The following is a 20,386-nucleotide window of genomic DNA, read 5'->3' on the forward strand; positions in this document are numbered from 1 at the left end:
AAGATACGGATCCTGTAAAGAGGCAGGATGCAAGTCACAGAAGAGACAGTACGTCAGCCCTGTAAGAGGAAATATGACAATCCAGTAAAAAGACATAATGACAGCCCTGACCAAAGACGGGATGTCAGATCAGGAAGAGACAGGAGAGGATTACTATAATGAACAGGATGCTGAGTGGAGATAGGATGGTATACCTGACAAGACAGAATTGCAGTCCTTTAAGGAGACAATATGTCCGATCTGTTAAGAGACAGGATGAGAATCTTTTAGGATGCTATCGATGTAAAGAAATAAGCTGCCAGTGATGCCAAAAGAACAGAATGCCAGAGCTGCAAAGAGGCCAGATGCCAGCTCTGGAAGTAAACAGAATGCCAGCTCCTATGTCCTGCCAATCTCTCATGCAGAAAAGAAAAAATAGAAGTCCTGTGTAAACAAGGGGATCTGAACTCCAAGGCAACTGTCCTAGATAAGGGACAGAGTCCACAAACAAAATACACAAAGGTAACACTGAAAACTAAGACTGCTATTCCTTTGGAGCACTCATTAGTAATGATGCCGCACAACGGAAATGCAGCTCTCTGAACTGTAAAAATCAATTCCCTTAGGGAAAAACATTGCAAGAAGGTTTAAATAAGAAAGGAATCATTATGGGCCAGAGACTTGACAAGGCAGCCTAGCAAAAGGAATTCAGACTCAAACAGGCAATAAAGAATCTTATTAGGTGAAGAGTACTAATTAGGCTAATGTAAACTAAAATGAAAAGGGCCCAATGTGATTCTGTTCACATCCCAGAGTGCTAAAATATAGTGTCAACGTGACCAGGAAAGACTGTCTTCTAAGTAGCCAAGTAGGAGCATATAACCACCTCCAACACTAGCCATAGCAGAACTTGCACAATAGAGATAGACAGCTCAACACAGAAAACTCCCATCAAGAACTAAACCAGAGAAAAGGGAAAGAAGTCAGATACAGCGCTGAAGTTAAATATTCAACACCTGCACCTATTACTTCTTCAGCAAAATCAGACCTTTGGCTGGTAGAGAAATTTCACTTAAAGAGGAGGTTTTTTTATTTTTATTTTTTTTTTTTTTTTGGGGGGGGGAGAGGACATAATTGCCCAAACAGCATGAAGAGCTGAACAGTTGAGCCAACACCACTCAAAACGAATAGGTGCTGAAAGAAAAAAGTAATGGCTGCCGCCAGTAAGAATTCCCGCCTGAGAGAATTTGCTAAGTGCCATATCAGAAATCGCAGAGCTCCACAGAAGTGAAGGCAACATAAATAACAGAAAATCTCCCTGACTGAAGAGCAAGGTCTGCCTGGAGATTCTGATGGCTTCCTTCATGCAACTGCTGTCAACACCAGCTGAGGCCTTCACTTCCTTCAGCACAGCCAGCTGAGGGTAGACTCCCAGGGCTAGTGCAACAAAACACAAGGGCAAACACCTGGAGGGAAGGTGCTGAGAGAAGAAAGGGTAAGTGGGGGGAGGGAGGGAGGGGGAAGGATCCAGCACCACCGGGTGTAACAAGCTCCAAAGAACGTTCCAGCACAAATAGCAAATGGAGCATAGACCTCAAAAGATTAAACCCCCGAGCTCAACTCACACACAGTTTACAAACTGAGGCAGGAGCAGTCACCACAGAACAGATCAGGAGGTGCAAAGTCTATCCACCGTAAACTAGAGACAGAAAATACTGAAGGGTCCAAAACTGCATGATACACTTATTGGGGGGAGGGGGCAATCTCCAGGGACTACTTTTATTCTCTGTCTCCATCAGGGCTGGTCGAAGGATATAACCCACAATTTTCTGACTGATCTATGGAAAGAAAAGGAAATAAACGTTCTCATCAAATGAAAATCTTTTCTTATTTAACTGTTCCTCAGGTGAGAAGATAGATCTGTAATGAAGCTACCGGTAAATAAACAACAAAAACATTATCTTAACTGTCCAAAAAAGAAGTAAAAAAACTCAATCTTTTGTACAATAAAAAGAGCAAAATCAAAAATCAAATTTAGTAGAATGCTGGTCTCTTAGGGTTTGTTTGCTGTTTTTAAAGGTCAACAAAAATCACATATTAAAACAGAAGATTGTGTAACAAACATATATTGGAGATCTTTTACTAAAGATTAGGATTGCTTTTCTGAAGGAAGCTATGAAAATGGTAAGGCTCTTAATCAGACTTTTGCAAGGACATGCAAGTAGAAGAGTAGTTCCCAACAACATTTCTTGTTTCATAGCCAAAACATTTTCCGACAAACTTGAATTTGTTTAGCAACATCAGGATACATCCATATTAACAGCACTTGGGGGTTACGAAAAAAAAGTCTCCACACTACATTTAAATCCTGTTCAAAAACAAATGAAATTAACAACACTGCTCTATCTGTCTCTTCAGATAAAGATGATTCAATTATTTCAGATATATTTAACTGCTCATGATTTTTCACTTGAACTCCTTGCCCTTGTTCCTTCTCTCCTGGTATCCTGGAAGGTAAAAAGTAAATTCTGTTCACTAGGGGTAAACTCTGGAGTGAATTTTAAAACTTCTATCACGTATCTTCCAAAGACATCCATTGAAGACAACACCAAGGGCTTAGGAAAATTCAATAAACTCAAATTGAGTCTACGATTAAAAGTTTCTAATTGTTCTATCTTCTGATGTATAATCAATTTATCTTTAATTATTGTCGCCATAACTTCTTGAACAGATTTTAATTCTTGCTTAACATCTTTCATTTGAATGCAAACTCTTGTTTAGTCCCTTCCAATCCTTTAGATAGAGTCCACAGTACTCACAACTGTAGCAGTTCCTTGAGTAGATTCATTCATAATCCCTTCCAACTTCCGAAGCACGGACCAGATGTTTTTCAATGTAACCACCTTGGGCTTTTCACTATCTCAAAAAAAAACAGAGGGTGAACTTACAGCACTCTTTCCAATGCCTAAACCCAGTACCTTTGCCCCCATTGAGAGCCTCCTGACAAGGTCCTTCCACAGTGAGGATTCTTTCTGGAGTAGCTGGGGCCATAGGCGTAGCTAGGGTGACACCAGGGGAGCAGCTGCTCCCCCAAACTGACTTCTGTCGGCATCTATTTTTTTTACGCAATCTGTCACATTTAAAACACGCACCGGCACCATCGGCGGTCCACTCTCCGCTCCCCTCACGCTTTCCACCTGGCTACACTTCTGGCTGGGGCATGCGGTCAAGGCTGGGGATTGCATGCCAGGGGAGACAGAGAAACATCAAGCTCCAAAAGACCAGAAAATCCCTCAAATGGTACTACCGCGGGGCACTCCCTCTTTGGCTCCTGTTCTTGGATCCTGGCAGCATACCTCGGAATCATTTGCTGAACAGGAGAAGAGGTTTTGGCAGCTGGGGGAGTAGCCTTGACAACTCCCTTACATTTAGTATGAGGCATATTACACAAAAAAGGAAAAAAAGTTCAAGCAATCTCTCCCTTCAAGGCACAACACTGTCAGCTCACGCTACCATCTTGGTCAAGTCCCCTCCCGATTTCTGATCTTTAAACAAAATATAATTTTAGACAAATATTTATTTATAACTTTTCATTTTACAAGGGTCACTTGCAAACAGTAATATAGAGAAATACAAAACAATCCCAACTAGATATATGGATACAATCTTTCTCTTTCTTAGACCACAAAGTGAAGAAAAATAGAGAGAGTGAAATAAGACAAGGAGATCAATTAAACAGTAAACAGAAAAAGGAAAACATGGTATTAATCTGATTATCCCCAGATATTACTCATCTAATTCATTATTCCACATTGATCATCTGGTTGGCTTCCTCAAGACCAAATATGGCGTATAGTCAATTCATTTCATTGAGAACATACTTATTACCCAGTTTTTAGTTAGAAATAATACATCTGATTACTCTCTCTCTCTTTTAAAAACCAGAAATTATTTAAACGATACATATACTCAAGTCTCTAATTCAAATCCCACTGATTAAAGCAATCCCAGTTTTCACAGGCTTCACTCCTTTCAAAGTAAGGAAATATTTCTGAGAAAAACTTTAGGAGTCATACCTGGAACTCTGGTAAAAACAATAATCTCGACATTAATCATTCGCAAAAACATCCATCTTATTATTCAAAGTTTCTGGTCCATTATCATTTTCAAGATCATAACCACTTCTTGCTTGTACAGAACTTCATCTGTCATATCAATTTTTTCACTCTCAGAGGGTTCAGTCAAATTATCCATGCAACTCTCCAATAAGATCATATCTGAAACAAAATTATTTACTACCGCCATTAGGTCCCGAAGCACCTTCCAGATGGTATTCATGTAACCTCCACGGAAGCCAAAAACTCCAAGATGATTTCTCTCCAGGTGTTTACAAGTGGTTCCGCCAATTCGGGTTCTGCTGTAAACGTCCTCCGTTTCAGCCTATGCCTCTAACTCACTCCTCCACTCCTTTGGACATGGTGGTTGAATAATTCAGGAGCGATGGAGTTGTTTTTCCAGGTCCAAGAGCGTTGACGCTCCTTCGCCGGCGCTAATCAAAGGACTTGCCAACCCTTTCATCTGTGGGCAGTTCAATGCGCAGCGGTCCCGCACTTGCTGCTCAGGGGACAAAACGCTGGCCATCAGCGGCTGACCACCGGTTGTTCCCTTCCTCTCAGTTAAGGAAAATGCAATTGCAGAGAGGAAATTTACAAAAAAAAGACAAAACCTCAGAGGGCAGCTGGGCCGTTGGGCATACAAACTCCAGGTCACCATCTCACCACTCTCCCACACTCTTTGTCTGGTTTCTCCTCAGAGGCCTGTCTGATATGGGTAGCCCTTCAGCATAGCCCTCTCAGTCATTGAAACACAGAAGCCCCTCCACCACTACAAGGTGGTGTCCCTTCGGAGGGGAATTTTAGACAAATATAACCTGAACATAACACACATTACATTTATTTCAGGAACAAAAAAAAACCCACAAAAAGTAACTGTTCCCTTAGTTACTCAAGCAACCAACTGAACAAATTTCATTGATAATTAGATTCAACTGATTGTGCATAGCCAGATTTGACTGCAGCCAGCTCTGTTGAATCTAAATCTCACTATATATTGAAACTTACCATGAGAGTCAAGAATTCACCACAAGGTTTCTACAAGAACACTATGTCACAATTAAAGGAAATTCCAGAAGAGATGAGAAAAAAAGTGTTGAAATATACATTTGTTGTAGGGGACCTGGAGGGGAGCCAGGAAAACAGGGCCCGGAAGAACCAAAAAGTTGGGTTTTAGTAGGAGATAAGGGAGAAATAGAAAGCCTATGTCAGTCATACAATGAAGGATTGGTAAGTTCCTCTGAAGTGGAAAACAGTAGCCTGGAAGGGTACGAGCTGTGAATGTTTGGCTGAGAATAATTATCTGTTGAATCAAATGTACTAGCAAATGGCATTGAAACTTAGGTATGAAAGTAACTGAGCAAACTGTGTGTAGCTTAGTCAAAGAAGGAAAAGTGTGGGCCAGAAAGAGATAGTGTACCTATTGATGTAAACCGCACTGAATACTGACCGGGAGATATTAGCGGTATGTAATATCTCACTTGAATTGAATTGATGTAACAGACAGGGCCTGACAAAGAAAACAAAACATGTTGCTTGCCAATTATCTTAGTCATGCCAAAGAATGACTGAATTCAGAAATTTGCTAATAAAAACAGCTCAGCTGAAAGAAGGATTAGAGACTTGTCTAACAAACCTGCTGAGTTTGCAGTTGCATGACAGTCTTTCCTAAAGCTAGCTTTAAGTTTATACTTGTAATTTGTGTTGTCTTTATTTCCTCAAATACACCTTGGGCTCTGAAACTTAAGAGCCCAGGTAAGGGAAAGGAGACCCCTAGATTTTAACAGCCAACATTGAACAGACCCAGTGGTAGGATACGTGTGAATATTGGAAATGCAGTGTTTGTAAAAAGCATCAAATGCAGTATGATGAAGGGCAAAAGAAAACTGATGAGAGTGCTACCAAATCTAGGAGTCCCAGTAATAACATGTTGTGCTATCATGGCAAACAGTGATGGAGCTGCTTTCCAAATGGTGTTTTTTTTTTTTTTTTTGCAGTTTCCTTTCGGAGGCACATTTTTCCTGGACAAGTTGAAATATTTAGACTACCAGATGGCTTAGTCCAACTTAGGATGGCCACACACTACTCATAAGTGGATTGTCTTCTCTTGGTAAAATAATATGGCCCACGAAGAGAACGCAAGGTTGGAACGAAAGGATATACAGGAATTAAGGGAAACTGTACATAAACTTGAAAAACAAATGTATCAAGGAGGCGCAGTTGCAAGGTCCGATTTAGAAGTACCATCAGTCCCCACTGCTCCACCTGGTTCTGAGGATTTTAGCAGTGGAACTTTGTCTGTCCATCAGCCCCGACTGCACCGCCTTTCCCTCACAATCAACAGGAGTCCACCAAATTTGCAAGTGATACTGACTACCAGGTGCGCAACCCTTAAATCAGATATAATAAAGGTGGTTTCCCATTTGGGAGCAGATACAGGTGATCTGTCCAAGTATAATGTAGACCAATTAAAGGAATTTCTGTAGACTTTAAGGAAGGATTTGGATAATAAAGGGGCGGATGGGAAACAGCTTTGCATGTCGTTAAAGAAGAAAGTCGAAATGTTGAGAGAACAGCAAGTTGAATCACAGGTGACAGAGGAAGTTAAAGAAGCACTAGAGTCAGAATTTAAAATATATGGGAGGAAAATGAACATTATCATGAACAGAAATGCAAAACAAGAAAGGTTTTTGGAACTATGTTAACCCCTAAGAAAGGGTAGAAATCCCTGAAAGATAAGTCAACAGCCCTCCAGCTCCTGCTGCAGACATTCCTGGCGGGAAAGAATGCTACTATGACTGTGCCAATCAACTTTATTTTACTTATAGCAATATTTATATCCCACAGTTTTCTAATAGATATTGGTTCAATGTGGCTTGCAAGACTAAACCAGAACATTGGTTCAAAGTGACTTACAAAAATGCTAAAAATTGGGCACCATTGAAGGCTCATATGACTCTAGTAATACAGCAAGAATATTCTAGTTAAAGTCCTATCGGATCTATGAGTTCAGGTCAATATTTTTCCTCATGATAAGATTTTCTAAAAAGAAAGGTTTTAAACATTTTCAAAACTCAAGTATTGGGTTATATATCTTAGGTCTTTCAGTAATAAATTCCACAGCCTCGTACTCTGGTATGAAAACCCAAGGAGGTGGCTACCAAATTTGCAATGGCTGCCAATAATGCAAATTTATGTCACTTGGTCAGACATAACCAATTTGTTGCATACAGTTTTTCTTAATCCTTCTGATTATCAAAGGGTTACCCACCCTATGAGAACTGACAATTGGCAGTGGTCTGCAGAGGACCCCTTGTGGTCTCCTGCTACAAGGTCCAATTGGAAACCTTTGCTACTGATAAAACTAAGTTGCTGGAATCTATTAATGCTATGCGTACACCACTGTGTGATTGGAGCAAGCTGATGTCCCTAAAACAGGAGAAGAAAGTGTTACAGCTTTTCACAATAGGTATGCCCAGGGATGACATTTCTTTCTGTTGTTCATTAGCAAAAGATTTCACATTCAAGTCAGGATCTATTTTCCCTTTCCTTGTCCCAGGGTCTAGGATTATGTTCAAGTTCTGGGCACAATTGCTTCTACCTTGGATACTCCAAGATTTGTGTTGGAAACAACGAACTCTTGGTGAAACTGATTACCAATCCTAAGGATTGAACAAAAGCAGCTATCTTGGATGAAACCTGCAGACTCTTAAGAGTTGCAAATCAGCCAATTGTGAATGTATGGATGCATCTGAATTCCATCCTTGCAAAGGAAGGCTGCTACTACTACCAAGACCTTGGAAAAATGTCCTTGGTGATGTGGAAAGGCTAAATGGCATGGGTATAAATTGATAATGTTCTCCACGGACTGCAAATTACAGAAATCTTCTGTGGAGAGGTCAAATGGGAATATCAAAGTATACTTCCTTGGGATTCAGGGAAGTTAAAAACTCTCCCTGCTGAACTGAAACTATTACAAACTGTAACGTTTCCATTGTGAAATGTTGAACCTTTAATGCGTTGTTGAATAGTTTTCCATTCCTCAATCATAACTGGGGACAATCTCTTCTGTGCTTAAATGATGAAGCATTTGCAAGATGGCTTGAACTGCTTCCAGAGAAGGGGAAATGATAAAACTCTAGAGGACATGAGCTGAGGTTGCGAGGTGGTAGATTTAGAAGTAATGTCAGAAAATTATTTTTCACAGAGAAGGTAGTCGATGCCTGGAATGCTCTCCTGAGGGAGGTGGTAGGGACAAAAACAGTGATGGAATTCAAAAAGGTGTGGGAAGAACACAGACGAACTCTATTTAGAAAATAGATGGTAGAAAACAAAAATAAATTAAATGGCTGCAGGGGGTGAATGTGTGAGTAACGCTTAGACCGCTACTCCAGCCGTAAAGAACTAAGACCGGTGCCAGGCAGACTTTGTAGGTCCTGTGTCTGTATCTGGCAATCCAGTTTAGGGTAAGCTGGAAAGAGCTTCAATGGCAACTTCCATAGCTGGAACTGAGCACAGTGCTGGACAGACTTTTATAGTCTGGGTCCCTCAAATGACAAGATGGATTTGGATAGTGGGCTTTGATGGCAACTCCAGTAGGTGGAACATAAGGATAGAGTCGGGCCTTAGTAGACCTGGAGTTTGAAGCAGAGTTCTGTCAGCATGAAAGAAGGCCTCTCTTTGTTCAAATGGGAACCCTGAAAATTAGATTTACCTGGTCTGTAGTACTTGGCCTCAGAAAACCTAACACAAGTCCTCATGAAACCTAAGACAAGACTGAGAGGATTTAAAAGAATCTTTAGGCTTGTCCTCTGGCAATCTCTGAAACTTGGCAGGGAATACTCCCCAAATATAGTCTCTAAAAAGAGAAACTGCAGGCTCAGACTTTTTTTTTTTTAAGAGGCAGGAGAAGTCACGGGGGGGAGGAGGGACCTGGCACCACCAGGTTTACACCCAAAAGGCTGAGACAAAACCTTTGCCCCAGAAAAGGCCATGAGCCCACCACAGGAAATGGGAGAGGTGGTGGAGGGAAGCATGGAGGGACCTGGCACCACCAAGTTTATACCCAGAAGGCCAATTTATAAAGCCTTTACCCCAGCTCAACTGAATCCTCAGGAGCCCAACATAGGAACCTGAGACAAAGCTGCACAGTGAGGTTCCACCTGGTAGAGGCAGAGAGATACTGAATGGAACCTAGTGCACAGCAGCCTGATGTGGCAAAGTTCTAATTTGCTCTTTATCTCCACCTGCTGGTAGATGGGCACAACCCACAAGTATGGGCTAATCTTTTGGAGACGCTAAGGAATTTAACATATTTTAATCTGGTGTACATTTAATAAAAATTACTCTAACAAAAAACATTGAACAGACCTAAAAAGAATACAAATGTCCTCAACTCTTTAAGATGACCTTTCTAGCGAGGACAATAACGCTATTTCATAAAACTTAGTTGTTCCTACTTACTTATTCCTTGTCAGCTCTTAAAGGTGCTATCCTCCAGTTAGTGAAAAGATCCCAAATTCTAATTTCTCTTTCTACACTGCTACAAATAAATGAACATGTCACTTGAACATTAGAGCCTACCTAAATGCAGCTTCCCAAAAGTAGTTCATTCCACAAACATCAGAGGGCAGCATCCAATATGGATTCCAGTTAGACACAGAGAACTCTTTAAACCTGACAGTGAGAGACAAATTACAATCCTGTTTCAAACATTTTAGTGAATTTAAGTGTATCCCAATACACTTACAACTATGTGGAACATAGAATGAAACTATGCAGCATGGCTCTTCAAAATATTGTCCAAAATCAATGGAAGTTAAATTTTAAAAGCTGCTACGTCATGACATCTCATGATTCTCTGTCAGTGGTTCCCAAACCTGGACCTGGAGGCACCCCAGTCAGTCAGTGGAAGCAGTGCATTCAAATCTTTCTCATGAATATTCATTGTGGATATTCTACAAACCTGACTGGTTGGGGTGCCTCCAGGACCAGGTTTGGGAACAAGTGCTCTATGTTCTCTATGAACTTTAAGCTGCTACAGACATGGCTGTATTCATAAGGTTCTCTTCATCTTATACTATTGAATTTTTACGTTGCAGTTAGAGGCCGACAAACTGCTTTTTTGTTCTGACTGAAACCAAAACTGCTATCGAAACTGTCTGAAAGCTTACAGCTGAAACCACAGCGGACACACAGCACCTGTGCCCCGATGCTCAGAAGCAAACGCGGGCACTAGAGGCCATTAGCACCGGACTAGCACCCACATTTGGCAGCGCACAATGCTCGGAGGCTCCCGCATTTGGCAGCGCACAATGCTCAGAGGCCCTTATTGTGGGAAGTAAGGAGCACGCCAGTGATCCGTGCTAACTGTAAGCTAATGTAGTCAAAAGAATTATGAGGTCATTTTGTATTCCCTCCAATGCTCAGAGAACAGCACCCTGAAGAAGGGTACCCTTACCATAGAAAACCTAACACCAGCTCAGAGAAGGCGTTAGGGTTCTTGTCATTGCTCAAGCTGTCTCTGGCAAGGTTTGCATCTTTTAGGGGCTTTCTGGACCAGCATGAGTTTTTCAGAAGGGTTTTTGTATTTTTTTAAAATAATCTTTTTAGTGTCTGCTTGCGCATGCCCCTGGCACAATCCCCCCCCCCCCCCCCCCCCCCCATCAACTTCCTAATACTGAATGCTAACAACATGCATATCATCTGCAAAATATCAATGAGCATTCGGAAGTTATTTTTCTGTGCTGTGTGGTGGTACTTTCCAGTGCTGTTCTGTACAGCAATGCAGTCAAAACCAGGAGCCTGGTTGTGTGAATGTGGACCAGAGAAAAGCTGCTAAGGAATGTCAAAGCTTGCAGTCTGCATCCCTCTACTAAACCTACAGTATCTCAGCTAAAATATAATAATTTAATTAATGAAAGACCATATTTTACCTCCAAACAAAACCACCACCACACAAATGGACTGCAGATAATGAAAACTGAAACTAAAAGTCACAGTGCTTTTATTGTGGCTGATTTTCCACCAGTCTCGGCATGACAGCTAACATCATAACTCTACATAGAGGCTAATTCCTTTGGAGCTTATCATCCCAAATTTAAAGACTTAAATTCCTACTAAAATGTTTTTATCAAAAGCATTTATTTGGATCACTCTACCACATAAACTACTGTGCAAGATCATAACTGCATTGCATAGTAACATAGTAGATGACGGCAGAAAAAGACCTGCACGGTCCATCCAGTCTGCCCAACAAGATAAACTCATATGTGTATACCTTACCTTGATTTGTACCTGCCTTTTTCAGGGCACAGACCGTACAAGTCTGCCCAGCAGTATTTCCCGCCTCCCAACCACCAGTCCCGCCTCCCATCTCCGGCTCTGGCACAGACCGTATAAGTCTGCCCTCCACTATCCTCGCCTCCCAACTACCAACCTCTCTTCCCCCACCTGCACCGCCACCCAATTTTGGCTAAGCTTCTGAGGATCCATTCCTACTGCACAGGATTCCTTTATGCACATCCCACACATGTTTGAATTCCGTTACCGTTTTCACCTCCACCACCTCCCGCGGGAGGGCATTCCAAGCTTCCACCACCCTCTCCGTGAAAAAATACTTCCCGACATCTTTTTTTGAGTCTGCCCCCCTTCAATCTCATTTCATGTCCTCTCGTTCTACCGCCTTCCCATCTCCGGAAAAGATTTTTTTGCGGATTAAAACCTTTCAAGTATTTGAACGTCTGTATCATATCACCCCTGTTCCTCCTTTCCTCCAGGGTATCCATGTTCAGGTCAGCAAGTCTCTGCTCATACGTCTTGGAACGCAAATCCCATACCATTCTCGTAGCTTTTCTTTGCACCGCTTCCATTTTTTTAACATCCTTCGCGAGGTACGGCCTCCAAAACTGAACACAATACTCCAGGTGGGGCCTCACCAACGACTTGTACAGGGGCATCAACACTTCCTTTCTTCTGCTGATCACACCTCTCTCTATAGAGCCTAGCAACCTTCTCGCTACGGCCACCGCCTTGTCACACTGTTTCGTCGCCTTCAGATCCTCGGATACTATCACCCCAAGATCCCTCTCCCCCTCAGTACCTATCAGACTCTCCCCGCCTAACACATAAGGCTCTCGTGGGTTTCTACTCCCTAAGTGTATCACTTTGCATTTCTTCGCATTGAATTTTAATTGCCAAACCTTAGACCATTCTTCTAGCTTCTTCAGATCCCTTTTCATGCTTTCCACTCCCTCCCGGGTGTCCACTCTGTTGCAAATCTTAGTATCATCCGCAAATAGGCAAACTTTACCTTCTAACCCTTCGGCAATGTCACTCACAAATATATTGAACAGAATCGGCCCCAGCACCGATCCCTGAGGCACTCCACTACTCACCTTTCCCTCCTCCGAGCGAACTCCATTTACCACCACCCTCTGTCGTCTGTCCATCAACCAGTTCCTAATCCAGTTCACCACTTCGGGACCTATCTTCAGCCCATCTAGTTTATTTAAGAACCTCCTGTGGGGAACCGTGTCAAAAGCTTTGCTAAAATCTAAGTAGATTACGTCTATAGCACGTCGATGATTCAATTCTCCAGTTACCCAATCAAAGAATTCAATGAGATTCGTTTGGCACGATTTCCCTCTGGTAAAACCATGTTGTCTCGGATCTTGCAACTTATTGGCTTCTAGGAAATTCACTATCCTTTCCTTCAGCATGGCTTCCATTACTTTTCCAATAACTGAAGTGAGGCTTACCGGCCTGTAGTTTCCAGCTTCTTCCCTTTCACCACTTTTGTGAAGAGGGACCACCTCCGCTGTTCTCCAGTCCCTCGGAACCTCTCCCGTCTCCAAGGATTTGTTAAACAAATCTTTAAGAGGACCCGCCAGAACCTCTCTGAGCTCCCTCAATATTCTGGGGTGGATCCCGTCCGGTCCCATGGCTTTGTCCACCTTTAGCTTTCCAAGTTGTTGATACACACTCTCTTCCATGAACGGTGGTATATCCATTCCATTCTCAGGTGTACTTTTGCCAGTCCCTCGCGGTCCTTCTCCAGGATTTTCTTCAGTGAAAACCGAACAAAAGTATCTATTTAGCAAATTGGCTTTTTCTTCATCATTATCTACATAGCGGTTCGCTGTATCTTTTAGTCTCACAATTCCCTTTTTAGTCCTTCTTCTTTCACTAATATATCTGAAGAAATTTTTGTCGCCCCCTCCTTACATTTCTAGCCATTTGTTCTTCCGCTCGCACCTTCGCCAGATGTACCTCTCTCTTGGCTTCTTTCAGTTTCATCCGGTATTCCTTCCCGTGTTCCTCTTCTTGAGATTTTCTATATTTCTGGAATGCTAACTCTTTAGCCTTTATTTTCTCAGCCACTTGCTTGGAGAACCATATCGGTTTCCTTTTCCTCTTGCTTTTATTTACTCTCCTTACATAAAGGTCTGTGGCCCTATTTATTACTTCTTTCAGCCTGGACCACTGCCCTTCCACTTCATGTACGTCCTCCCAGCCCATCATCTCCTTCCTCAGGTATTCCCCCATATTACTAAAGTCAGCACGCTTGAAATCCAGGACTTTGAGTTTAGAGTGGCTGCCCTCCACTTCAGCCGTTATATCAAACCAAACCGTTTGATGGTCACTGCTTCCCAGGTGTGCACCCACTCGGACATTTGACACACTATCCCCATTTGTGAGCACCAGATCCAGCATTGTTCCCTCCCTCGTGGGTTCTGTCACCATCTGTTTGAGCAGAGCACTTTGGAAAGCATCCACAATCTCTCTACTTCTTTCCGATTTGGCAGACGGAATCTTCCAATCTACATCCAGCAGATTGAAATCTCTCAACAGAACCTTTTTTTTTCTTTCCTAATTTTTGAATATCTGCGATCAGATCTTTATCTAGTTCCTCTAATTGTGTCGGGGGTCTGTAGACAACACCCACTTGGACCGAGGTTCTATCCTCTCTTTTTAAGGTGATCCATATCGCTTCTTCTTTTCTCCAGGTCCCTGTCATTTCAGTCGCCATGATATCATTCCTCACATACAGAGCTACTCCTCCACCTTTACGACCCTCTCTATCCTTCCTAAATAGATTATAGCCTGGTATGCTTGTATCCCATTCGTGGAAACCGTTGAGCCACGTCTCTGTGATTGCAACAGCATCTAAGTCTGCCTCCAACATCAGGGCTTGAAGGTCATGAACTTTATTGCTTAGACTACGAGCATTTGTGGCCATCGCTTTCCATCTATATTTCTTGGTATGTGTTTCAACATTAGTGATTTGGGGGTGTCTTTTCACTTTGGGTACCTTCATGTCTTTTTGTTCCAACTCTATTGCTTTTTCCTCTGCCTCAGTTCTATTTTCAGGAGCATTACAGTGCTGTAATGGAGCAAAAGAATTCTTTAGTGGCAACACTTGTGCGGGCGGATGCTTCTGTGTGACATGACGAAGTCTGCCTGAGCCTACTGTGAACCATCTGTTCTTATGTGGTTTTATTCTTTGAGGGAGTGGCGAGAAGCTATTTTTCTGTGCAGTCCTAGAAGCTGCTTTAATTGTATCCAATTCTTGCATTACTTTACTGAGCTCTTGTTGTAAACTAGATAGCTGAAGACAGATAGGACAAGCTTTAAGTCTCCAGATGATTGGCCTTGAAACTAAAGCACCACAATTATTGCAGAGAATAAAAGTCATCCTGGTTGGTTGAAATGGGTATGAACAGGTGTACTATGTTGGGATAACAGTCTGCAAGACTGCCTTTGTATGATTGAGTAAGGTAATGAGGTTTGGTGTGTCTATAAATGAGTGGAAAACCCTGGGGTGGGTGGGATTATAAGTCCCAAAGTGTCAGCTAACTACTGTTGTTCTCAAGGCAATTCTCTAGATGGGGACCAGAATTGGTACAGTCTAATCAAAGAATTTTCAATTGATTTAACTTTCAAAATTGCCCTAGAATATAAAACTTTCCTTCTTGTGATATAACTCTAAATATTCCCAATATTTATAATAGCAGTTTCAGCAATGTAAAATGCAACTTCAGAGCCTCAATTGAGTGCTATGCAGTTTAAAACAGCCTCTCCTCTCTATCAGAGCTTGGCAGGAAAAGAAAGAAAGAAAGAACGAAAGAACGAAAGAACGAAAGAACGAAAGAACGAAAGAAAGAAAGAAAGAAAGAAAGAAAAGGTTACACAGGGCAAATTAATTAATTAAGCAATAAGCATTAAATTAAAGAAAATATCAGGTATCTCACCTATAGCTAGAAAGTTGAGAAGTTTGGGATTTAAAGGTCAGAATTTACTTTACTGTGCAAGAGTTAGGTTCAGGGGTCCAGTACCTGGAAATTTACAAACACAATTGGTTTGTCTCCCCTTCAGAGCCAACACCCACTTCCTACTGTGTAGTGATCTCTTCCCAACTGCAGTACAAAAAATATATAGTAGTTTCCCTTCCCCCCCCCCCCCCCCCCCCCCACCTGGACTACCTTACAATCCCTGGTACTCTAGTAATTTAACATATACAACTGCACTCTTAGGTTCATGAAAAGTATAACACTTAGTTTATTACTACATAAACATACATCGATATCATATAGTACTATACAATACAATCCTTTGGGATGCCATGACTCCCCTCCCCCTTACCTTTCACAAACGCTCCAGCAAGCACTCACACACACCCTTCTAGTACGTCTGTAAACCCATAATACATAAATATATCATAACAAACACACATAGCAACTTGTTCCACTTAGTGGAATCTAAAAAATAGTCCACCTTTGTTGTCAATCCACCATGAGAATATATCTTCACAGCAACCAACCACGCTGTGACGTGTGCACAGTCTGGATATCGTTAATGACTTATCGTAATGTCCAAGTCGTGATGAAAATATGCATAGGGTTACAAACAACCCAGTCCGTTGTTATTTCAATTTTTGACCATGCTGGGCTCTGTGTCTTGATCGGGGGAGACAATCTGTGCATCCCATCCACACCTTGAACCCAAGCATAGACTTTATTCACACTTGTTCCTCAATGCGAGACCGCATTTCGGTAAACCTTCATCAGGAGGAACTTAAACCCAACTCCTATAACATTAAGAAATCACACTCAGCTCTCTCATACTAATCTTACACATATATGCTTTTACTCATTCATAATAAACAGCAAATTATAATCTATAATGGCTGCTTACCTTCGGGACTACATTCTAAGCGGGATGACCCTTGCACCACCCCTAAACGTGATTACAACAGTACTCAAGTACGTGGATTAAATACCGTACTCGCTCTTCCCATTTTCTCAGGACCACTCCTAAATCCATTCCACCTCAAGATTAAGACCCCCGGGGCCACCATGCCCCATGTAAAAATGAAACGTTGTTCCATATTAAGCAGTTGTACACTGACATCACCCCCCCCCCCCCCCCAATGGGGAAAAGCAACCTGAGTGAGCACCACACACTTTAAATCATTCAACGAATGGCCCTGCTCAGTCCAGTGGGCTACCAAAGGTGCCTCCCTTTTACCAAGTCTAAGGTTGCTAGTATGTTCCGCGAGTCTATTTTTTAGTTGTCTCTTAGTGTGTTCAATATAGTAAAGACGACACGGGCAAAAAATACAGTACACCACCCGTTCACTTTTACACATAGTGTAATGCTTCAAATAGAATTTCCGTGTAGAACCTGGGATAGTGATCCATTTGGTGTTAACTGAATATTTACAATAACTGCAATTACCACATGGTGCATGACAACCATCATACCCACTGAAACTCGATCTTTTAAGCAACTCCCCCAAGTTGGAGTTGCGATGGTACGCTATTTTTGGGTGTTGCTTGAAGACAGTATGCACAGACAGCACGTGCCAGTATTTGTGGATGAGGTGCCCTACCTGAGGCACTCTATGTGAAAACGGAAGCACACATGCCAATGACGTCCTCACATTATCACGTTTTGGTGAAAACAACCATGATCTGTTCGCATGTAGCGCTCTTCCATATGCCTGCTTTTTTTCTTGGATAGCCTCGATGCTGGAACCGGCTTACCATATCCTTAGATAGTTGTAGAGCATAAGCGCCTCAATCTCAGGAATTGGCAAGCAGGAATACCCTTATGCTTGGGTTCAAGGTGTGGATGGGATGCACAGATTGTCTCCCCCGATCAAGACACAGAGCCCAGCATGGTCAAAAATTAAAATAACAACGGACTGGGTTGTTTGTAACCCTATGCATATTTTTAGCACGGCTTGGACATTACGATAAGTCGTTAACGATATCCAGACTGTGCACACGTCACATCGTGGTTGGTTGCTGTGAAGATATATTCTCATGGTGGATTGACAACAAAGGTGGACCATTTTTTAGATTCCACTAAGTGGAACAAGTTGCTATGTGTGATTGTTATGATATATTTATGTATTATGGGTTTACAGACGTACTAGAAGGGTGTGTGTGAGTGCTTGCTGGAGCGTTTGTGAAAGGTAAGGGGGAGGGGAGTCATGGCATCCCAAAGGGTTGGGTTGTATTGTATTGTACAGTACTATATATCGATATATGTTTATGTAGTAATAAACTAAAAGTGTTATACTTTTCATGAACCTAAGAGTGCAGTTGTATATGTTATGTAAGAGGAAGCACTCTGTGTATAAGAGATATTCCCCTTGTATGTTGGACTCTAGTAATTTAGTCAGGGCAGGAGCAATCAAGGAGGTTACATTACAAACTGGAGACGATATGAGGCTGGCTAGCACATTATGTGGGTTGAAGCCAGTAGGCGTAGCTTGATGGCAGTAGGCAGAGTCACAAGTACACCCAAAACAACAGCAAACGCTATTGAAAGCAATAGTAAAAGATTACTAGAAATAATGGACTGTCTATGTGTAAAAAGTCAAAAGCTGTTCCAGTTGGATAGACAGTGCCTTAAAAGGTAGAGGGCCAAAGGTTTTGTGGGTTTTTTTTTTTATTATTATTTGACAACGTTTTAATTTATTTTAAAGTGTCCCATATGTAGATATAAATATCATGAAATCAAAACTGAATATCACTAAAACAGCTTCAAACATTTTCGTAGCTGGTGGAAACCACTAATAAAGGCTGTATTTTATGCTCACTTTTCTACACTGTTCAATACCATACAGTAATACATGGCCAAATTTCAGTGAGGATATCCTGTTTACTGATGGGTTCCGCTTAACAGTTGTAATCTGTTTTGGGAAGCCTGGTGCTATAAAGATTGGAAGTAAAATTAAACTCTCTTCATTGGGGCACATGGAATCACATCTTCACCTCATCTCTTTTGTACAAATGGATTATTCTGTTTTCAGCATGTTTCAGGGACAAGTGGTTCTCATAAGACAAAACAGTAAAAATAAACATTTTCTTTCATGCAGATCTCTCAGTTGATTAAGCATAACTATATGGGCTATAAGCCCCTAATGAATTTCATTGGTTTTCTTATATTACTTTTCATCACCCGTATCTCTCTTGTCTGTCTGTATTATTTAGATTGTAAGCTCTTTTGAGCAGGGACTCTCTCTTTGTGTCAGATGTTCAACGCTGCGTGCGTCTGGTAGCGCTATACAAATGATAATAATAATAATAATAAATTTTGTCCCAGTGATGACTTATATTGTGCCAAAACTGGAAATACAGTGAGAAAGAATAATAGAATTTAGTAACATCCAAAACTTACTAGTTCGCATTTGGGAAATAACAGAGAAAATGCTGTTGGAAACTGACAGGAAGAAAGAATGAAAGAGAGAAAGGTAGATATATCACAGAATTGGAAAATGCTGGAACATTTAGACTGACTCTGGATTTCTGTATGAAGGCAGCTCTGCCCTCATTAGTTAATATCTTTCTTTTAAATAATTTTACTGCTGTATTTGTCTATTGCACATGTTTGATTTATTTTTACTGTACAGCGCCTTGAGTGAATTCCTTCAAAAAGGCGGTAAATAAATCCTAATAAATAAATAAATAGTAGTAATAAATAATATTAAGTGCATTTTTATAATATAAAACAAAACAAAAGGAGCAAGTTCCCACAAACCATCGTTCTCTTTTGATCTAGGCACAGGGGAAAGAAGTTGCTTCCCAGGGCAAAAAGTTGCTTCCTATGTCTGTTTCAATAGAAGACTATGGACGTTTCCTCCAAGAATTTGTCCAAACCTTTTTTAAACCCAGATACGCTAACCGCTGATACCATATCCTCCAGCAAAGAGTTCCACAGCTTAACTATTCGTTCAATGAAAAAATATTTCCTCCGGTCAAAAGGAAAAGGCCATGGCGGAGCAAGATGGCGGCACCTTGAGTTCCTCGTGAATGACCTTTCTGAGCTTGTTGCGTTTCGAATGCATATATTGCTTTTTTTTCTTCAAAAAATAATGCCACATACGAAAAGAAAAGGTTCCGTGAAGGTCGGGACCCCGTCGACCAGAACTTCATCGCCCACGCAACAGAAAGATTTACAGCGAGGCAATCCACCATACCTGAAGGCAGAGATTCCCGCTGTGCCTTTGGCTCAAGGAGAAGCCGAGACCCTGGAACTGGACATAACATTGCCCCCCCCCCCCCGACTCTTTTCCCACCGCCGCAACCAGCCGAACTTGACCATCGGGGCGGAACTTCCGCCCATGTAGAGGAAGGAGGTACACCGCGTCAGGGACCTGAGGTCGAGGTTGCGGCTGAGCTCCAAAGAACTTTGGTTCTTTCGACAGGACTTCTAACAGCAAAGTCCACAACTACGGCGGTTACACTGGAGTCCATCTGGGATAAACTCCAGCACTTGGATCAGCCCATGATGAATACTGCAGGTCGAATAGAGACGTTAGTGAGTACTGTTCAAAATTTGTCTACAGCGTTTGTAACGATGAAAACTGAAGTAAATGAATTCCTGTCCTCTTCTCATTTGCTTCATAATGTTGTATTTTGCATGCTCTGAGTGACGCTTTATATGCAAGGTTTATTATTGCTTTGATACATTGCCATTTTCTAAGGCCACTTAGAGGATATCATTACTTATTTAATTTTACTCGACAATTGATGTACATATATTCTTTATTTTATTTGACAATTGATGGCCATACAGTTTCTGTTTATTTGTTTTATTTATTTGCATATATTACTTACATCATGATAACCCAGTTCTCTCTCTTTTTTGAATACCTGGTTGTTTTACTTACAAATATGTATTACATTCTATGTTATGTATTTGTTTTAATCTTGATCACAGGTTTTTTAACCATTTGATGACTAGTCTTGGAAATACCTATTAGTTTATTATTTCCTAGATAT

At 41.5% G+C, this 20,386-nt stretch overlaps 1 protein-coding gene across 2 annotated transcripts in view; it reads right to left on the reverse strand.

The window, feature by feature from the left end:
• GXYLT1 (glucoside xylosyltransferase 1) overlaps positions 1-20,386 on the reverse strand; it is an 88,042-nt gene that overhangs the window by 64,315 nt on the left and 3,341 nt on the right. The window contains exon 2 of one of the 2 annotated variants that reach the window (XM_030217040.1): positions 9,675-9,767. The exons of the other annotated variant lie outside the window; for it this stretch is intronic. Coding sequence (XP_030072900.1) covers positions 9,675-9,767 — 93 coding nt within the window. The remainder of the gene's footprint in view (positions 1-9,674; positions 9,768-20,386) is intronic. 2 annotated transcript variants of the gene reach the window in all.

The sequence above is a fragment of the Microcaecilia unicolor genome, chromosome 10, assembly GCF_901765095.1.
Source record: "Microcaecilia unicolor chromosome 10, aMicUni1.1, whole genome shotgun sequence".
In the NCBI taxonomy this organism is placed as follows: Eukaryota; Metazoa; Chordata; class Amphibia; order Gymnophiona; family Siphonopidae; genus Microcaecilia; species Microcaecilia unicolor.